The following is a 20,121-nucleotide window of genomic DNA, read 5'->3' as shown; positions in this document are numbered from 1 at the left end:
TCAGTGTCTCACAAGGAAATTACCAAATCTTGCTGGGCCTGAGTTCTGCTGTCTGTAAAATGAGGATAACAAATATGCTTATGGAAATATTCTGAGGGCTAAACAAGTTAACCAAACAATTAAATATTTACCATAAACCTTGCATATGGTAAATATTTAATTCATGACAGTTGCTACTCTTTACCCAATTTTATCCCTACAACTTCAGTATCTGAAGTTCTTTTCTGAACCAGGCAACACTCATCTTTATCTTTCATTCACTTACCAACCAAGATTTATCAATGCATCGAACCATGAATTCTTTAAGAGCAGAGATTATAACTTATTATATTAGGATTAAGAATGTGTGAATTTTACCATAAAGGAAAACCAGCAACTGGAACATAGCAGGGCATTCAATGAATCCCTGTTGAATCAAGTATGAATCTCTGAACATGGCCTTCTATGAGCACAACATTGTGTTGTGAACATAAAGACAAATGCTTTTGGTCCCTGCAATTGGAAAATGAGTCATCCACTGGAGGAGGTTGTCATTCAAATTGCTAAACATACTGTATGACAGAATGACATTGACGCCAAAGAGAGGAATGAGTATGTCTTGTTGGAGCAGAGAGAGGCATATGATTCTGATTGGAACAACGGGGGAAGGTTTCATGGAGAATTAACACCAATGTTAATTCCAGAATTTTATACTTTAATTTTTTTTGAAAAGCTTACTTGTTTTATTCCTTGAAAAGCAACTTTTGGAAACAAGAAGGGAAGCAAACATGTATTTAATACTTAGCACAGCCAGTCAACTTACATGTATTTAAGTTGCACAACAGCTCCATGAGTAAGGTGTTCGTATGTCTGCTTATCAGATGAAGAACTGAGGTTCAAGTTACTGATAACTTAGCAAGAGTTGTGCAGCTCATAAATGTTGAAGAATGTTTAGAACCCAAATGTGCCTGACTCCAAAGGTCATGCTTTTTTCACTCCACAATGGAAGATTTTCACAGTCACAAGGAGATCTTTCTCAGCTGGAGAACCATCTACACAAACAAATGGAGTGGGGAAAGAATGTGACATGTGGGAAATAGAAAGTAAGCTTAGCTTGAGATCAAACGAGATCCCCATTCCTTTTCTCAAACTGGCTCCTGAACCTACTATCAGGCTAATTTATGAATTACTTCTTGACATCCCAATTTCTCTAACAACAATTTGGTCTCTTCTAGGCTCAGAGTTGCTTTTTGCAGCATGACATGGGACACCTATCCATATTTAAGAAGTCCAAGTGGAACCGCCTGATGCAAAAATTTGTGATGTGTCATCTCAAAGACAGGATGCTCAGGGACTATGATGGGATTCTTGAAAGTCATTTCCTAAGGCACTTGTTTCCAAATTTCTTGGTGCACTCACAGCAGTAAAAATGTTTGTACAACCACACAAATAAATGTAAACGTACCAAAATTGTAGATTTTTTTTGAGGAAGACTAGCCCTGAGTTAACTACTGACAGTCCTCCTCTTTTTGCTGAGGAAGGCTGGCCCTGAGCTAACATCTGTGCCCATCTTCCTCTACTTTATCTGTGGGATGCCTACCACAGCATGGCATGCCAAACAGTGCCATGTCCACACCTGGGATCCAAACCAGCGAACCCCAGACCGCTGAGAAGGGGAGCATGTGCACTTAACTGCTGCGCCACCAGGCCAGCCCCTAAAAATGTAGATATTATATATTTATATATAACATATATTATAAATATAAACATATTATATAATTATGTACACTAATATGTAATATAATATTGTAATATATATGCTGAAGTTAGAATTTTATGAGGAAAAAGTTTATTTTTCTCTAAGTAATTCTAATTTTTTTTATTACACCAGTAAACTATTTGGCCCAGTCCCTGGCACCCCATTAAGGAACTACCTCACAGGAGAAGGATAGTGTCTTTAAAAATGAACATGTGCCTCTAAAACCATAAGAGGGAATGTTCTTAGAAGAGGTCTGGACATTTATTGCAGGGAAACTAGGGGAATCCAGTGAGCCTCATTAGTTCCTGGAGAGTGTGGCTATGAAGAAATAAAGGAAAAAATGCAGGAAAAGAGATAAACATGAAGAGAAAGAAAAAGAATGGTCATGGAAGGTCAGATGGCTCTGTTCAAGAGTCAAGGGTTATTAAATGTAGACTACTGACAAAACAGGTGGTGATGATGGCGGTTGGTCTCATCCCCCTAAAATAAGCTCCAGGAAACAAGGTGCACTGTCCTATGCAATGCACACTGCAGTGCAGCACTTGGAAGAATGCCTAGCACATTGTACACCTTCAATAAGTATTTGTTGAATGACTAAATGAATGAACAAAGAAAGAAACCATAACAGAAGAGAACTGCCAAGAGTGGCTTCTAGCCCTCCTCTGATAATGCTCATTATGTACCTTGAGTGAATAAAATGGTATATCTGGCCTTCAGTGTTCTCATCTCTATCCTTAGGAGTTAAATTGGATCTCTGCTTTTTCTATGACACTCTTGGATTTAGTGACTGTATACTCTGGCCTGAACTGAGGTGAGGGGGTGGGAAGGAATGCCTTTGAGCCTTCCACTAAACCAAATCCTTGCATTCAAGCCAGACCAACTTAGGAAAACTCATAAGCACTGATTCAGAACCTATTTGTTTTTCCTTAACGTGCTGGTTTTATATTGAATTGGAAGAATTTTAGAATCATCTAATCTGGATCTGGATTCATATTAGAAATATGTCAGCCCCTAAATGTTTACAGTGAATAATCTATTGCCATTTTATGTGAGAAGTTTCATTTAACCAGAAAATAGATCTATTCCTGGTTATCTGGTTCCCTAGCCTCTAGTGACTTGGAAGTGGCCAACTAATAAGAGAGTGAAGGAAATGCTGGAGTCAGACCCGCAGAGTAGTGAGCAGAAACTACTGACAGCAAGTGACAAGGAAGGCAGACGGGGACTCATATTAGATGAGAGCCTACCAAGGGCAAGGTTCAGAACTATCCCCTTTAGGAAATTGTCTCACATAATGCTCATGAGCTGGGGGATTATGGCACCCACTTTTTGAAGCCAACACTGATGTTCAAAGGGTTAATTAACTATTTAAGCCAAAGTCCATAAGCTGATGAGTAGGAGAAATCATAATACAAAATTAAATCATGCAATCTCCAGAAGATTCATTCTCGCTTCTCAATTCTGACTCATTTTAAGTCATCTGAGGAGGTTTTAGAAAACACTGCTGCCTCTCTAGAAGTTCTAATTTAATTCATTTCTGGGGAGGTCTGGACATCAGCACTGTTTTGATAGCTCCCCAGGTGATTCTAACCTGCAGTCAGATTTAAGAACTGCTGCTCTAACATCAGACCCGCCTTTGTAGGAACTCAACCACTGGTTAGCTGGGCCACTTTGAACAAGTTACTTAATGTCCATGAACCTCACTTTCTTCAATTGTAAAATGGACATAGATGATGGCTTTGACCTGACAGGGATGTTGTTAGGATTATGTGTGATACTCATGTGTTGTGCAGAATGCAAAGTATGACTAATGGGAAATGCTCAATAATTGTCAGCTGTTGGTAAAATTAGGAACAATCTTTCCATAATCAAAATGAGGACCCACAATCATTAAGAAAAATGTTTACTCGTGATGTTACTAAGAAGATAAAGAAGTAGGCCATAAATCACAGAATCATTAAATTGGAAGAATCTTAGAAGCACCCCGTCTTCTTATCTACTTACATTCTAACTGAGCAAATTGAGGCTTAAGTAGATTGAACAACACAGGGTTGGATCTGTATTCAAATAAGAAATATATCTGTCACTCAAAATGGTTAAAGTGAATAGTATATTGTCATTAAACGTGACAAGTTTCATTTTATCAGAGAATTTCTGTAGGAAGACTATTCTGCCCTTTATCCACCAGTGTTAGTTAGTTGAAGTATATCTTGATTCACTCAGAAATCCCTATCACAGAAATAAAACAGAGATGGTTTCTCATGTTATTGTGAGATTCAGGTAATGCACCCTTTGACCCTCCTTCCCTTGTTCTGAGAAAGTCAGAGGAAAAGTGAGACTCATGTGCCCTGGAAGTAATTGACAGTGGATTTGGTGACACTGTATAGAATATTACACATCAGCCCGACCCTTGCTGATGCTTTTTAAAAAATCACACCTTTCCCATTGTCCTAAATTCGTACACAGCTCTCTCTATAAATTTTATTTCCAGAAATAATTTTGTACTGGTTGAAATAAATACAACTTTGATGACTCATGAACAGAGTAATGGGAAATAGCTCTGAAAGCAAATCATGTATACTCTCCTTTTCATAGAAAAAACAATGCTTTGTGAGGAATATGAATAAAGGCTTGAGCTATGTGAGGAGAGAAAATCACTTGTGGGAAGGAAAAGTGAGCTGGTGGGAGGTAACATGGAAAATTAAGATATAAACATCATCTTTGCCTTATATAAGCATCCCAATTTTAAATTTAAAACTTGATTTTGTATCAATTTACCTTCCCCCTGAAAAACACACAGATTATATTAATTCTTTGGAATATTCAGCACTAGCTGTGCAAAAATATGTATGTTCTGTTGATTGCAGTTTTTGCACAATAAAAGGGCCCTTCTGAAATAGGGGAAGAAATGTCACACATTATGGACTTCTGTGCAATGCTTAAGTCAAAATGGACTCCTTGTAGTATATCTTTCAACCCCACCCCCAGCATGTATATTTCAAAACCTACAAGAATCACGTGTTATCATAGGGATAAAGAGTCAGAACATTTGAAATTAAGACCTTCCTTGAAAATCTGGCCCATGCTCTTTCCATGACTCCATCCTGAAACACTTTTTTGGGAGGGGGTCAAGTATGCTATTTCCTGTAATCCTCCCAGTAATCTCATCCATTTTACAGATAAGGAAATTGCATGATGCCACACACCTAGTAGCAGGGATTTAAAATCAGGATGGTTTCAGTCCAGAGTCTGGATTCTCTATACTGCACCTAGATGTACCTTGGCTATAAAGAATGATTTAGGGCAATTTCTGCATGGAATTTGGTTCAGGAACAGCCTGTTTTGCATGAAGCTGGTAATGGTACTTCCTTATGGATCACTCTCACCCTGGTCTCCAGTAATAGTGGCTTCCATACACAGGGACCAGGCTGGAGGCAGCAGCTTTTGATCACACCAATAATTCCTCTGACCACTATTCTAAGCTCCCAGATCTTGAGCTGTCAAGGTCTACTCCCGATCTATCATGAATCAAAACCTGTCACTCACATTAGCAATTTCCACAGTTAGCCATTAGCTAAAAGGATGCAATCAGATACTGGTTGAGGGCGAATGATGGTTCTCAGAGGTTTTAATTGAAAAACAGTATCATTGCTTATGGTACTGTTCTTGTTAAACTGTCTACTGCTCCCACTAGATTCTATGTTTCATAAGTGTGAGAACACCACTTTATCCTGTCTATCTGTATATTCCAAATGCCTAGCTAAGTATCTGACATATGGCACATACTTCAGAATAAATAATGAATAGGTGAATAAATGAGTGAATACACAATTTTAAGAGTGAGTGAGTAGTGTGCACTTTGAGAGAAGCTTGGAGTGTGGTGGGGCACCAGAAGGGGGAATAGAAATTGAGTGGCACACATTGAGTTTGAAATATCATGAGACATCCAAAAGGAAATGTTTGGAAAGTGACTGCTCATTCAAGCATAAAATTCAAGAGAGATCTAGACTTGAGAGAGAGATTCCAGTGTAAGGGTATTAGCAAGTGTTAGAATTGAGAAGAGGATGCCTCTCCTGATGGATTGGGGTAAGGGGGTGAGTGGCTATGAGAAAACTCAGTGAATACTCTGGAAAGGCAACACTTACAGATTTTCAAACATACTCATCTCTCTCTACTATAGATGAATCAATCAACGTAGTCCAACATAAAAAAAAATACCAACCACATTTAAAATGCATGTCATTTTAAATTTTCTGATAGTCACATTTTAGAAGGTAACTTTATCACAATATATGTATTCAAATATTATCATTTCAACCTGTAATCAGCATAAAAGTTATTAATAAGATACATACATCCCCTTTTCATTCAGAGTCTTCAACATCTAGTATGCATTATACTCTTTCAGCCCATCTTAATTTGGTCACATTTCAAGTGCTCAATAGCCACTAGGGACTACGTAATTGAACAGTGTAAATCTAAAACATGCATCAGACAGTTATGGATAGATGTCAAATACTGAGGAAAAACTACGTCTACTGCTTATTCTTCTATAAATGATTAACATAATAGGAGAAACGAGGGGAAACTAAATATTTCAATGTGCCAACATTTTATGTACAGCATCTCATGTCTCCCCAAATGTCCCATGGATATAAATGTCATTATACTCTATTTATTGGAGACGAAATTGACCCTCAAAGGGGATGAGTAATTTGTCCACACCACACAGCAGTATTTATTTAGTTTATGAATCAGGTTGATGTGTTCCTGAATCCTTTGTTTTATTAACACATTCAGACTTTCTTTCAGAGAGATAAAACCACAAGCAACCTCATCAGACATGATTCAAGCTTGGCTTCAGCTGAAATATTTTTACTCACATTTATTTTTATACCAGAGCATTGAAGCCTGTTCATGCAAAGATCTGAGTCAAGACCCTTACAAGATCATTTCAGATCCATAATTTTTTTGAAATTTTCACTGAAATAGGATTCTTCAAAATGAAGGGCGAATTTTTTTCCACAGAATTAATTCAGGTCCTGGAACTGAGATTTCTTTACTTGTTTTACAACAAGGAAGCATACTCTCTGCCCCATCTATCTTTAGACTTTTTCTTCAATCTGAATCATGAAACATAATGATGGAAAAGCATTCTATTTCAACAGGTTTTTATGATTTTTTCATTATCAAGAGTAGTTTTATCCAGGATTATGTTCCTGAATCAGATAACTATTTGTTCATAGACTTTGAGAGCCTCTGTCCAGTGAATTATTCTGTGACCTGGCTGTGGGGACAAGTTTGAGAAGCTCAAGTATCTTATTTTGACTTTGGAGATGTATGCAGGAAACTCTGATAGCAAAGGATATTTCAGGAGAGAAATCTTGCAGCTAATCAACTCTCTCTTCTCCTCAGGGCATATCAAGAAACTGATGGAATCATGGACACTTCCAGCGTCATGTAAAACCAAACATCTGTTCCAAAGACCAAGATATTAACCTGGGCTCAATTATTCTGTTTGGAGACATTCAACCTGTTGAGGTACATTTAGAAATCAGGGGCACCAGAGAAATGTTACTGGAAGTGGTTCTTGGAAAGGCCTACAGGTTTGCTTTGTAAAAATCAAGCTGAAGGTTCCAGCTTCAAGCATATTCTGAGGGCAACTCTCCTTTTATGTCCAGGTTACAAATTTGAAATGACAGAATCTTGGGTTATAAGAACAGGAGGAGATGTGGAGTGTGTGACTCTATGACCATAAAGGTCATCCAATCCAACTTCCTGCAGTAGGAAATGTGATAACCCCTATCACTGTGCTTCAGCAATCCTGGTGGCAGAGGGATCCCTCCGCAGCACCTGTCACTACCTCTGAGACAACCCAAGCTAATGTTAGACAATGAAACTAGATGACTGAGGTTGACAATGACTCTTCAAAGTTTAAGCAGCATATAGAGATATTCACTTAGAGAAGGCATGTCAGTATATTCAATAATCACTAAATCACAAACAACAAAATAGCTAATTATCTCAAGTAATTCCAGCTCATCTAGAAGATACTATGTTGTTATTTTCAGCTAACATTCATTTTGGTTCATTTACACATGAACCGCTGCCCAAGTGTCTTGAAGATACTTAGAGACACCAGCTCTAATTTGGACTTCATAAACCACAGAAAACAAAGCAAAATATCAATTCCAGAAATTCTCACATGTTGATCATTTTTTAAACCTCAACTTAAAGACATAAAGTCAAGAATAATTGCTAAGTTTCTTAGGGGGTGATCTTCTGTCAACAAATCAGGTATAGGGACAGCCACAGAAGTCTGTCTTCTCAGGGGGAAATGATGAATCGTGAGAATCAGGTACTTAGGAAGAGGGTGCTGTCTCTTTCTAGAAGAATTTAGGAGTTTTATAAAATAAAAGAGCACAGATTTGTCAGTCACTGCCCAAGCCCTGTGGTACAAAAAACAAAAATTATGTACAATGTTTTGAAAATAGGTTTTCCCAGCTTTTTGCAACTCATCTTCTTCCCCAGCTGATTAGGAAATGAAATATGCTGCCTAGAGTTGTAAAGAAAATCGTTAGCTTTGATCACAAGTCACTTGCTTTTGACCATGGTTCTGCAAACAGTTTGGGCCACTGTGATGTCTGTGAACTCCTATGCTCATCACGAAAACTGTGACATTTTAAATTTCTCTAATTATCCCCCCAGGGAAAGAAGATTTGTCTCACTGAAGTTCGCGAAGCAGCACAACCCTCTCCAGAAGTGCCTTCTTTAGAGTCATATTCAATTTGCGTGTTGCCTCTTCACAAATGGTGGACGCCACCTCGCAGGTTTTACAGCTGCTCTTGGGACTTCTCACTTGAAACCTCAACTTCTGTACAATATAGCTTCTAAGCTACCATAGAAGACATTACTTAAAATTATTTACATTTTTAAATTCAGTTGTTTGACATCAAAAAATAGTTCTGATGAGTCTTGAAGTTTTCCTTTCTTCTCATTTTACTGTGAATCTTTCTACCACTTTCTTCAAATATTCCGTCCTTCAGCAGTCATTAATTGAATCCTCAATGTGCCAGGTCCCGTGCACCTGGGAGGTTCAGAGTCCTCCTGTGGAGACATTTTCAAAATCACCCCTTCACCTTGGTTCGCTAACTCCCAAGCATTTTCTAGCTATTCTTTCTTCCATGCTTCCCATTACTTAAATATTTGGAAGTTTGAGAGTAACTGCAAATAGCTATTATTACTTCATCACCATGATATTTACTTCTTATTTTTGAGAATAAGAGAAGGATGTAAAAACTCTACTATCCACAAGAGAGGAAAACTATATGTAAGAGTGAACTTATCAAGGGAATGAGGAAAGCAAGAGTCAACCACTGCCTGGAGTGATAAGTAATTGAACATACAGCAAAAATACAGAGTGAATGTGAATTATCATTTATTTATTCATTCCTTAGATTAAACATTGAGAGTCTGCTAGTTACTGGATATACAACCATTACTTCTATGTCTTCTCTCAGGGTATTTGCTGTCTTTGTGCACTGAAAGACTAAATTAACTGAGAGAGACCCCAAGAAAATGAATGAAATTCCCAGTCATGGGATTATATATAATATTATCACGTCTTCTCAACAAAAACCACAGCATGACATTCATGATGAGAACACAAAGGAGGAATGATGAAACAGATAGGAGGAGCCATGCCTATATTTTTCCTACATGACCATTCAATAAACATCTCTTGAGTGAATAAATATAGATGGAGACTGAGCTTCCAGCAGAATTCTATACACTGCAGTTAAAGAAGATTTGGGAAAACTCATAAGAAATTTTCTTCTGAATCACCACTCCACTCAACATAAGGACAAAAAATTTCAAAATGGTTTCCATGGGATTGAAAAAATGATCGCAATGCCCATGGTCAAACGTAATACACCATGCATGCAAGAATTACCCACATTTAATTAAAGCAAAAAGATGCCACAGGATTTCCTCCCATCCCACTTCTGGTTCTTCTAGTGCCTCAAATGTGACCACAAGTGAACTTTGATCAGATCACTGTTTCCATAGATATTCTAGACACTCATAGACCCTTTCATTCATACACACAGATGTCCTTCACTGTAGTAGCCAGAGGTATTGTCTTTCATCTAAGTTTTCTTCTCTCTCCATGCAGTATGGCAAGAAGAAAATCAAATACATCAACTGTGAGAAGCAGCACCTGTTATTCTACACGGGTGAGTCTCCTTGCAGCCACATTTCTTCTCATTCCATTTCCTTGAGGCAAGCAGTTGTCAAGCCAGAAGGCAGACTGGAACCTGCCAACAGAGACAAGCCACTGTCTTATTGTGACTGAGAAAAGCAGCATGTCTTCTTTCAGACTTCCTGGGGTGAAAATCTGGAAAGGAAAATGGAAAAGCAAATGGGAATTTTTAATAGTCATCTCATCACTCTGGGTATGAGGCAGGGAAGGAGATGCTCCAAGAAGGATGGAAGGCAGGATGTCAATCAAGGGGATTTGCATCTGGGACTCTCATCCTGGGTAGACTAAAGACCTGTCAAGAAGAAAAGAATAGCGGTATTGGATCAGGAGAAAAGACAGATAGCAAAAGAATGCCAAAGCATGGACAGTATGATGCCAGGAAATGTAGAGCTCTGGGAATAAAAGACAGCTATAGAGCTTCTGTGTGAAAGAAAGTTGGCTGTTCCCAGGGGTTACACATTACTGTAGAAGATATCTTTGTGGACAATAATATATATACATAATTTGGATATACATGTGTACCTGCTATGTATCTATATCTATCTATTGATCAATGAGTAAGATTGATATACACACACACACACACACACACACACACATATATATATATTTATATATTAGGTCTGAATGTGGTCGAGGCTGAAAAGAAACTAGGGTAACTATTAACACTGGCAGTAATGAAAAACATCAGCGGCAAAAATGCTTTGCTCTTAATCAAAATCAAACACATAACAGCTCACAAGTAAAAGTTCATGGAACCTCAAAATATGCTCATCTAAACATTCAGGAAATAAGCCCAAATCAGGGAATGTCCCAAACATCTCCTGTAGATTAGTGGTTCTTCACCAGGAGTAACATTGCTGCCAATGGGACATCTGACAATGTCTGGAGACATTTTTGGTTATCATAACAGAGAAGAAAATATGGTAATAGCTTCCAGGTTTGTAGAAAGCCAGGGACGCTGTTAAACATCCTACAGTACATAGGACAATGCCTAACAATAAAGAATTATCTGGCCCAAAACGTTCACAGTGGTAAGACTGGGAAACTCTGTTGTGGATGCCTGATTTGACCAGATGTTGGTTGCCAGTGGTCATCGGTAACATGCCTGAAAAGAGTGGCATGTAAGCTCATATTTTGAGATATGGGGGCAACTTCCTCTGCTGTGCATGCTGGAATTTTGCAGCCCCTTCCTGTGGTAGTCACCTTCTCCTTTTCTTGCATGATCAAAAAGAGGAATGAGGACAATGGTGCCCCATTTTGACCAGAATATGACCCCCAGCCTAACTAGATGTGTGTTCATGTAATAAAAAAGCAGTTGAAGTTTCATTTCTGAACTCATCTCCCATGTCTGTAGTGCTGCAATATGCCCTTAGCTTATGAAGAATGAATAAAGGGTGTGGATTGACTGCAGAATGCCCACCTCACAAACTATACTACTCTCAGCAGCTATTTCACTATATCCTTTACCTTCAAATGACAACTTAGTAACATGGGTACAAATGAGTCATCCTCAATTTGTCAAAGAGAAACTGAGTTAGTCTTTTCTTAAACATGGCAAGACAGATTTTATTCAAGCTACTGCTGTAGGAAATGGAAAATTCAGTATAAGTGGAGCTCAACTCTGGTGAATCAAGAAGTGGGAGACCTTAAAGCCTGGCACATGAAAAGGAAATTACTGAAAGACGTTGAGGGGAGGGGAAGCTCCTCAATGTGATTAGGAAATCTGTGTTAGGCTCCTACCCTCCCACAGAGACATGGATGCAGGGCCCTATCCTTCCTGATGATTATCTTTCCAAAGGATGACTCCCAGGACCTTGACAAAGATATTTCTGCATGTAGAAGATACATCTCAAAGGGACATAGATAAGGTTTATAGTTGTAAGTTTTCTAGCAGAAATGAAAAGGGAGGTCAGAGGCCCATAGTCACGTTTTGGCTTAAACAAGCAGTACCTTCTGTGACAGTCTTGACTTTCCTCTGGAGGGACTTTAAGGGGGCAGGGCTCATCCCAGAGATGTGGCTTTGACCTGTTAGAAGCTATGCTGGTGTTTGTTCCAGTCTCTTATTGTGGAGGGTGGATGAAATCTTTCTTGCTCAGAGTTTGCAGTTTGAGAGCTTGTAGACCAATGCTGAGGCCTAGTGAAGAAGAGGATTCAGAGGACTTGACTAAAGTTTTGTCAAGGAGAGAGTCTGTCAAAACCAAAAGGGTCTCCATAAATGCCTTTGTGCTCCAGGCATCCTCATTGGTCTTAGAAGAGAAGCAGGTACATAACCCTTTACCCAGGAGATGAGTACACCTTCTTTATTTCTGCCACCTTGACATACTGTGACAGTGATGAATCCTAAAGAATGTGAAGGACTGATGGATTCCATAGACCTTGAGAAAACTTGAAAGCTCACAGAAGAAGCTCTTCCAGGATGCTTCCATCAAGAATGGCTCAAATCTTCAAAGCTTCTCTAGTCTCCTTGTGGGAGTTTGAACCAAATTCCTGGTTCATCCTAAGAGACTGAAAAAGCCTGGTGGAGTCTAGGATGTGGTTATGCATCTCCACCTTGCATTCTTTCTCAGGTTCAAAATTCCAGGTGTGGTATGGGGAAAAGATAGACTCCTGCTCACTTGCAATCACAATCTGCTCATTTATTCACCATCTTTTCTTTTGTACTTCTTCAATTGCTCTTCCCTTCTTCATGCCAATATATGTGAACGTGCAATCTATACAACAGTGGTACTTCCGAAGGTATTGGGGTGTAACTTGAATCATTCTCTGAAGCTAGATCAGGTTGAAAATGGGAAATGAAAATGCTTTGTCCCTTCCAGATGTAACTTCCTTGAGTAACAGGACATAAGATTTAGCAAGTATGTGAAGGGACCCTAGCCTAGAAAAGGGGAATTGAAATTGTGTTCAGGGCATCTAACTTTTGAGCATTTGTCTCTGCAGGAATTTGCCTGGATCAGCAGTTTTTACATCCGCTATTTCATCATATTTGGCCATTTCTATGGAATCTTTGGAACCCTAGGGCTTATCTATTTAGTCAAGTAAGAAAACAAGAATATCCTCTTATTCCAATAACCTGGATGATCCTCTTACCTTCCTTGTCTAATCAATTTGTGATGGGCAGAAGATTATGACACTATGCCCCCTTCTCTATAACTGCAACATTATCAAAAGAGTGTGAAAAAAACTGGTAGAAATGGTTTAATACAAAGAGCTACTTGGAAAAACATTAGCCAATCTTCTCTTTTTTCCCCACTTTCTTCATTCCGAATTGCAGTATTCCATCTAATCTCAAATTATTTAAAATTACAATCCAGTTTGACATCCATAATCTTTCCCAAAGATAATAGAATGAGAGGAATATTTTAAAGTTACTTTATGACTAGAGATTTCCCAAAAACCAAAGTCAGAGAGATTGAATCACTTTCCCAAGTTTCTGAAGCCAGTAAGTGCCACTGGCAGTACCAAACCAGAGATTGGAACCAGCTCTACCTGATGAAAAATCTCACGCTGTCAATCCTTTTGCATATGCAGTTAATTTCCCTAGATATCTTTTGATCCTGCACCAATGTTTACAGCAAATTATTGGGCCACTGCTCTCATACAATAGGCAGTATGACAAGTTATGAAAACAAATGTTTAAAGTGTCATCTCTAGATAAAAATAGCAACAAATGATTACCATTTTTGAAAAATTGTTGAGTCTTTTCCATTTCCTCCAATTCTTAGCTAGGTCTTGCAGGCTGGTGATTGGAACCATAGCACCCCATGGAGTCACCACTTCCCCTTTTATTCTCTGAAAGGTCTCTTGAGAGTCGCTGGATAGTATATGTCACCCAGATGAGCCACGTACCAATGAAAATGAGCAGAGAAGAGAATCGGGACTGGCTCAGCACTCAGGTAATAATGAAGATCCTGGAAGAAGATACTTCAGACCATACTGATTAAGAGTCTGGTTACCTCAAGTGATAATAATTAAGAGGCTGGCCAGGTGGCATAGTGGTTGGGTTTGCATGCTCCGCTTTAGCAGTCTGGATTTCTTGGGTTCAGATGCCGTGTGCAGACCTACACAGCACTCATAAAGCCATGATGTTAAGGCCTGTGACATAACATATAGAGGAGGACTAACACAGATGTTAGCTCGGGGAGAATATTCCTCAAAGTAAGAGAGACAGATTGGTAACAGATGTTAACTCAGGATCAATCTTCCTCAACTCCACTGAAAAAATAAATAATAATAATTCATACTTACCAAATGCTTGCCTGTGGCCTCGCACTGTCTACTTCTTTGCATGCAACTACATACGGGAGGTGCTATGATCATTATCATTTTATAGATGAGAAAATTGAGGCATGAAGAAGTTGAGTAACTTACCTAAAGTAACACAGTTAATAAGTGGTAGAAGCAGGTCTTAAACCTTAGCAGTTGGATTTCAGAGCTCTTGCACTCAAGCAAAGGTCAATAAATTTCAGTCCAAGGGCAAATCCAGCTCACTGCCTGTTTTCATAAGTACTGTTTTATTGGAACACAGCCATGCTCATTCATTTACATATTATCTATGACTGCTTTCATGCTATGACAGCAGAATTGAGTAGCTGTGGCAAAGGATTAAAATATTTCCTGTCTGGCACATTGTAGAAAAAGTTTACTGACTCCTGCTTTAAACTTCCACATGACATGGCCTTTCAAGTGAATCTGAGACTCCTAGAATTACAGAATGAATTTTTCTCCTTGAAAGACCCTAGAATTCACCTCCTTTCATTGTATAGGGAGAGAGGCCCAGAGAGAATACATGACATGCTCTCCAAGCATGCCAGGAATGATTAACAGAGTTGTGATCAAGGCGGCACACCCCTGTTTCCTAAGCCTTCCAGTAGCATGGGATGATTAACTCCAGAACCCAGCCAATATGCTGCTTGCTTCTCCTAGCTCATTTCCAAACTCAAGGGACCTTTCATGAAGTAAAGAATAGTGGTTCTCAAACCTTTTGGTCACAGAACAAATTGACATTTTTGAAAGTTACTGAGAAGCTCAAAGAGCTATTGTTTGCATAGGTCATATCCATTGATATTTACAGTATTTGAAAATAAAAAGGAGATATGTTTAAATATTGAGTTTAAAATAGCAAGAATAAAACCAATGTACATAAACATCAGATTAATGATGCCATCCCATGTTTAGTAAACTCTGGAAAAATCCACCATTCATGGATGAAAGAATGAGAATGAAAAGGGTAAATAATGTCTTATAAGAATTACAGGAACAGTTTTGAAACTGCAGATCCCCTGAAAGAATCCTAGGGAACCCCAAGTTTTTGTGACGTACACTTTGAGAAACATTGACATAGAACAAATAGAAAAATTTCATTCGAAATGACAACAACCCCAACTGGAATTAAACCTTAAAAAGGCATGGAATCAAATGACATTCATGAGGGTTCTTAATGTTGGCAGTCTGGAGAAGCCAATGAACTCCTTTTCAGAATAATGTTTTCTAAATTCACAAAGTAAAATTGCAAAGGAAGCCACTTATATTTGACTGCACTCCTATGCACCGAACTATTGAATGCCTTACTTCCCATTTAGGAGTCCTCTCAATGGAAATGGATTCTAACCCCTACAGTCTTTACTAGGACCTTACAATCCCACTTCCAACTTCTAAAATCTGCATTCATGACACCTCTGACTTCTGTATTCAAGGGCTGATAGGGACATAGCCCCTTCACATCCTACATATGTTTTGATATGTATTGCCTTGCAAAATGTGTTGTTGCTTTTTTAAATTGTAAGTTTCTTGAAACCTAGGACTGTGTATATTTTTTATACCTCATTGTTTCTTACACAAAATAGGTACTCAATAAGCACTTGTTGACTGAGTAAAAGAATAAATACAATTTTTTTTGTTTGACCCTTGGGCTCATTTACATCTAACGTAAGCTTTTTCTTTGCAGGTCTTGGCCACCTGTAATGTTGAACAGTCCTTTTTCAATGACTGGTTCACTAGGCACCTGAACTTCCAAATCGAGCACCAGTAATAGAAACAGTGAGAGCAGTGATCAGAGGGGCCAGGGCTGTCACTTATAACATCACCTCCTGGGGCTGGCCGGGTGGCATGGCAGTTAAGTTTGCATGTTCCGCTTCTCGGCAGCCCAGGGTTCACCATTTCAGATCCCTGGTGCGGCCATGGCACCACTTGGAAAAAGCCATGCTGTGGTAGGCGTCCCATGTATAAAAGAGAGGAAGATGGGCATGGATGTAGTCTCAGCGCTAGTCTTCCTCAGCAAAAATAGGAGGATTGGCAGTAGTTAGCTCAGGGCTAATATTATTCAAAAGAAAAAAAAAATCACCTCTACAGTCCAGAGCAGAGCACTATGCTAGAGATATCAGAAGGAAAATACGAACCAGAATTCTCTAAAGCCTGCTATCTTTCTATTCACATCAATGGTAAGGAAGGGAAGAAAGAAAAGAAGGATATGTAATACTTTTGAGTAAATGGAGTGAAATCCTGGAAAAGTGCCAGTGCCTGAATTTCCTGATTCTATGGACTTAGGAATTAGTGGTTATTGTCTTTGCATTTGGTTTGTTTGGAAAACCCAAGAAAAATTAGATCACTTGGATAACAAGTTACATTGAACTTAATTACAATTTAATTATCTATCTATATCTATATCTTTAGAGTCAAGGTCACAATATACTCCATGAGAGAATGCAATCCCTCCTGCAATTTCCGAAATGTACCTGGAAATAATTTACCAACGGGTCAGTTAGGTAGACATGCCCCAAAGAAAGAGAAAATGACAATACTTTGAGAGTCAGTCAGTCTAGAATATTCAGGGGAGGAATTTTACAGATCTTCTCCGTCTAAGCCATTTCTGTGATAGTCAGAGAAGGAAAGAGATCTTATGTCTATGCATGATATGTGCTCATCCTTGCTCTCATGTTAGTTTTTTAAAATCTCAGCAATGAAAGAAAGTGTTATTATTCTTATTTTACTAAGGAACAGATTAAAACCCTAGAAGGCCATCTGGCCGTTAGTTAAAACCCTTGAAGATCATCTGGCAATTAGTGAAAACCTTGGGTAAAATCCCAGCTCTCCTCAATTCTTATTCCTGTCTTAGGACTTCTCCCCACATACCATGACTAGATCATTTTCATGATACAGTAGTTAGATGGATGGAGAGAAACAGAGATGGAGGTGGAGTGTGGTTATCTCTAACTCTCAGGTCATTCAAACTGGTAAAAAAGAAAACCTGGTTTATTGCTAGTTGTGTTGTGGGGGTAAGTGATAAAAAAAATGTAAAAAATCAGAAGAGGTGTTGATAAAGAATATACTTCCATTTGACCTTGCCAAATGTATGCACTTTCAGTGGAGCTAATATTTATTCTCTTACCTCTTCCTAAACATTTGCCACCTGCATGGCTCACAGAGGGTTAAGAGAGAAAATGACAGTGTTTTGCCAAGAGTGTTTGAACATCCCAGAACAGAAGTATTGTGCAAGGTCAAGGGTGGGTCTGCACTGCTGATATAATTTTATTGAATAATAGGGGAAAGACGCCACTCCTTCGAGTCTCTCTTTAGGTCCAAGTTTTATATCTCTCATCTCTTTTTCCCTAGTCTATTCCCCACAATGCTGTGCCATAATTATCACAAGGTGGCACCTCTGGTGAGGTCACTGTGTGCCAAGCATGGACTGCAGTATGTGAACAAGCCCTTGTTGAAAGCATTTGGAGATATTGTCAGGTAATAAAATAGTCTCTCTCAACTCAAAGTTCTCATTTCCTTCACTGCCAGTCCCCATAATACTCCTTCACTTGGAATTCATTCACCCAACAACCATTCATTAAGGAACACCTGTGTATGCCCACTATAGACACAAGACTCTACAGGGCACAACATCAACAACAGTAATGATAATAATAATAATTACTGTTACCTACTGCCTTCTAGGTACTTCTTGATGAAAATACCCTGCTGCCCTACTAAACTTCAAGCTTCTTAAAATCAGGGCTGCATATTATTTGTCTTTGTATCCCCTGCTGAAACTCTACCTGCTTTAGATTTAAGTGGTGGAAGGGATGGTCAAATCCTCTCGTCCAGGGTTGCAAAGTTAGATGCCTGCAGGGTGTGATGAGACATAAGTGTGCGAATCAGGAAGGGGTGACTGATCAGCTATATCCTAACCCCAGGGGTGACCAACCAAGAGTGGTGAGACCTGAGGAAACTGAAAACCCATTGTCATCCTGAAGCAGTCACAGTTCCCTAGAGAACATTGTACAGGTCAAATTAACAGCCAGTGATCTGGGTTTAATAACTTTCTCTTTCTTTTAGAATTGAAAATAAAATGCAACATTATCTTGAATGATGCCAGCAAGGCCAGGTCCAGTCTCATCTTATCCTTGAATAGTGCTCCAGTTTCAGACTCTCTGCCAATCCACTCCTCCTTTTCTGCCCTGCAGATATTGAGTGCCCCTTCAGTTGCTGCATAACTCTTTGCCCTGTGTCATTTTCTTTCATTTGCCACTTTTTCTTCTGCTTAGAAGGTTCTTTCAACCCACTCCTTCCCTTCTTATCACCTAGTCGGTTTGTGTTTACTCTCCAAGGCTCATGTCAAATGCCTTTTCATCATCTCAGTCTTCCCTGACCCTAACACTAATTCCATCACATGCTCCTGTAGCACCTGGAGCTCTTTATTCATGACCTTTATCAAGGTCACGATTAAATAACATATTGGTTAATAAATTGCTTAATATGTATCTCCCAATCTAGACCAGGAACTCCATGTGGACAGGAATCACTTCTGTCCTCTTCATTTTTGTATCTCCAGAGCCTAGAAAAATATTTTTCACATTAGTGTGGGTAGGTGGATATAGGGCGGGGTGGCTTGCAACTATCTGCTTTATCTTATAGTGACTCAGAGAGGCCCTTTTATTTTAAATAGCAGAGAAAAGGATAGGTGAGGACTTGGGGTACATAAGAAAATAAGTGGAAGAAAAGCACAATCTTATCCATAAAGGAAAGGTGAACACGCCTGCTAAAAATCAACTCAGTGCATTTGACTCCCTCCACTGGGCAACAGAGAAAGACATTATTCAGATATAGCTGAAAATGATAACATTGCCCTGAACCAGGTAAAAGAACAAATGATCTGTGGAGTAGCTCCTTTTATATTAGAGTCTCACCTTCTGGTGATTTTGTCTACCCCTCCCACAGGGCAATGAAGAAATCTGGAGCCCTCTGGAAGGATGCTTACTACAAAACAGGGAAACATGATGCAGAATCTCAGACTTAACATGCACATAATTGCATCTCTCTGAAGGGGGCTGGTGAATGTGCAAGAGTTCGTTCCTGCTTAACTGTGAGCACCACTGGCATACCTGATTGTGCCAGAAGTGTGAATTCCAAGGAATTCCCCCTTCCCTGAAGATTCTCTGTGCAAATAAGAAGCAAAGGAAACACAAGGTGGCTTTGGTCAGGGTGACAAAAGGGATATGGGAGCCAATGTTTTAATTTTTTTCAATAAGATCTTGAACTTATTTCTACCAGTATGCCTTAGTCAGATCATCTTGATCACCGGGCCTAAAGTGAGAGACCAGGCAAAAGCTTTACCGATGAAGAGGTCATAGGCAGAAGTGGGCCAGAGCAGAGATCTATAACAGGGTATTTTAGAAATCAGTGTACTTGCTTTTAGAAGACAATCATGTATTAAGAAGGTCCTACTGAAGTACAAAATTTTGCTTATTCTTCTTTCAAATGTGTGAATTTCATTTTCTTTAAAAATTAACTATAATTAAAATTAAAGTCTCTAAATATTTCAATATTCATCTTAGATTTTCATTATTGTACATGCTTATGTGTAATAAATGTGAATAGGAACATATATTCTGTCCAAGTTATAAAATCTCTTAAAGGAGCTTTCTACATTCAGGCTCAAAAGCAACTGATCAAGCAGGTCAAGTTTCAATATTTAAAGGTGACTAGTGTTCTGCTAAAGAATAGACTGTCCCTAAGTGTAAGATTTGTTTGCCTAATCTCTACCGACCAGAGCAGAACGACGTTACCTCATTATTGGATGACCCTAATGAAAGAAAGAGATTTGTTTTCTGTAATGTAGACCCCAGGCTGTGCC

General features: G+C 38.9%; 1 protein-coding gene across 3 annotated transcripts in view; it reads left to right on the top strand.

Moving 5' to 3' along the window:
- The window catches only part of LOC103563054 (fatty acid desaturase 2-like protein FADS2B), a 45,898-nt gene extending 26,084 nt beyond the window's left edge, over positions 1-19,814 (top strand). The window contains exons 3-9 of one of the 3 annotated variants that reach the window (XM_070563910.1): positions 7,151-7,276; positions 8,444-8,565; positions 9,912-9,972; positions 12,939-13,036; positions 13,798-13,894; positions 17,610-17,735; positions 19,206-19,814. In XM_070563910.1, the coding sequence (XP_070420011.1) occupies positions 9,913-9,972; positions 12,939-13,036; positions 13,798-13,894; positions 17,610-17,636 (282 nt within the window). In that variant the 5' untranslated portion in view covers positions 7,151-7,276; positions 8,444-8,565; position 9,912 and the 3' untranslated portion in view covers positions 17,637-17,735; positions 19,206-19,814. Of the gene's footprint in view, positions 1-1,214; positions 2,116-7,150; positions 7,277-8,443; positions 8,566-9,911; positions 9,973-12,938; positions 13,037-13,797; positions 15,901-17,609; positions 17,736-19,205 lie in introns of those variants that run through there. The other 2 variants (XM_070563909.1, XR_011523876.1) reach the window with 2 other exon arrangements.
- Positions 19,815-20,121: the final 307 nt, after the last annotated feature.

This window comes from Equus przewalskii, chromosome 11 (genome assembly GCF_037783145.1).
Source record: "Equus przewalskii isolate Varuska chromosome 11, EquPr2, whole genome shotgun sequence".
Taxonomy (NCBI): domain Eukaryota; kingdom Metazoa; phylum Chordata; class Mammalia; order Perissodactyla; family Equidae; genus Equus; species Equus przewalskii.
This window is presented reverse-complemented; position numbering and strand designations above follow the sequence as displayed.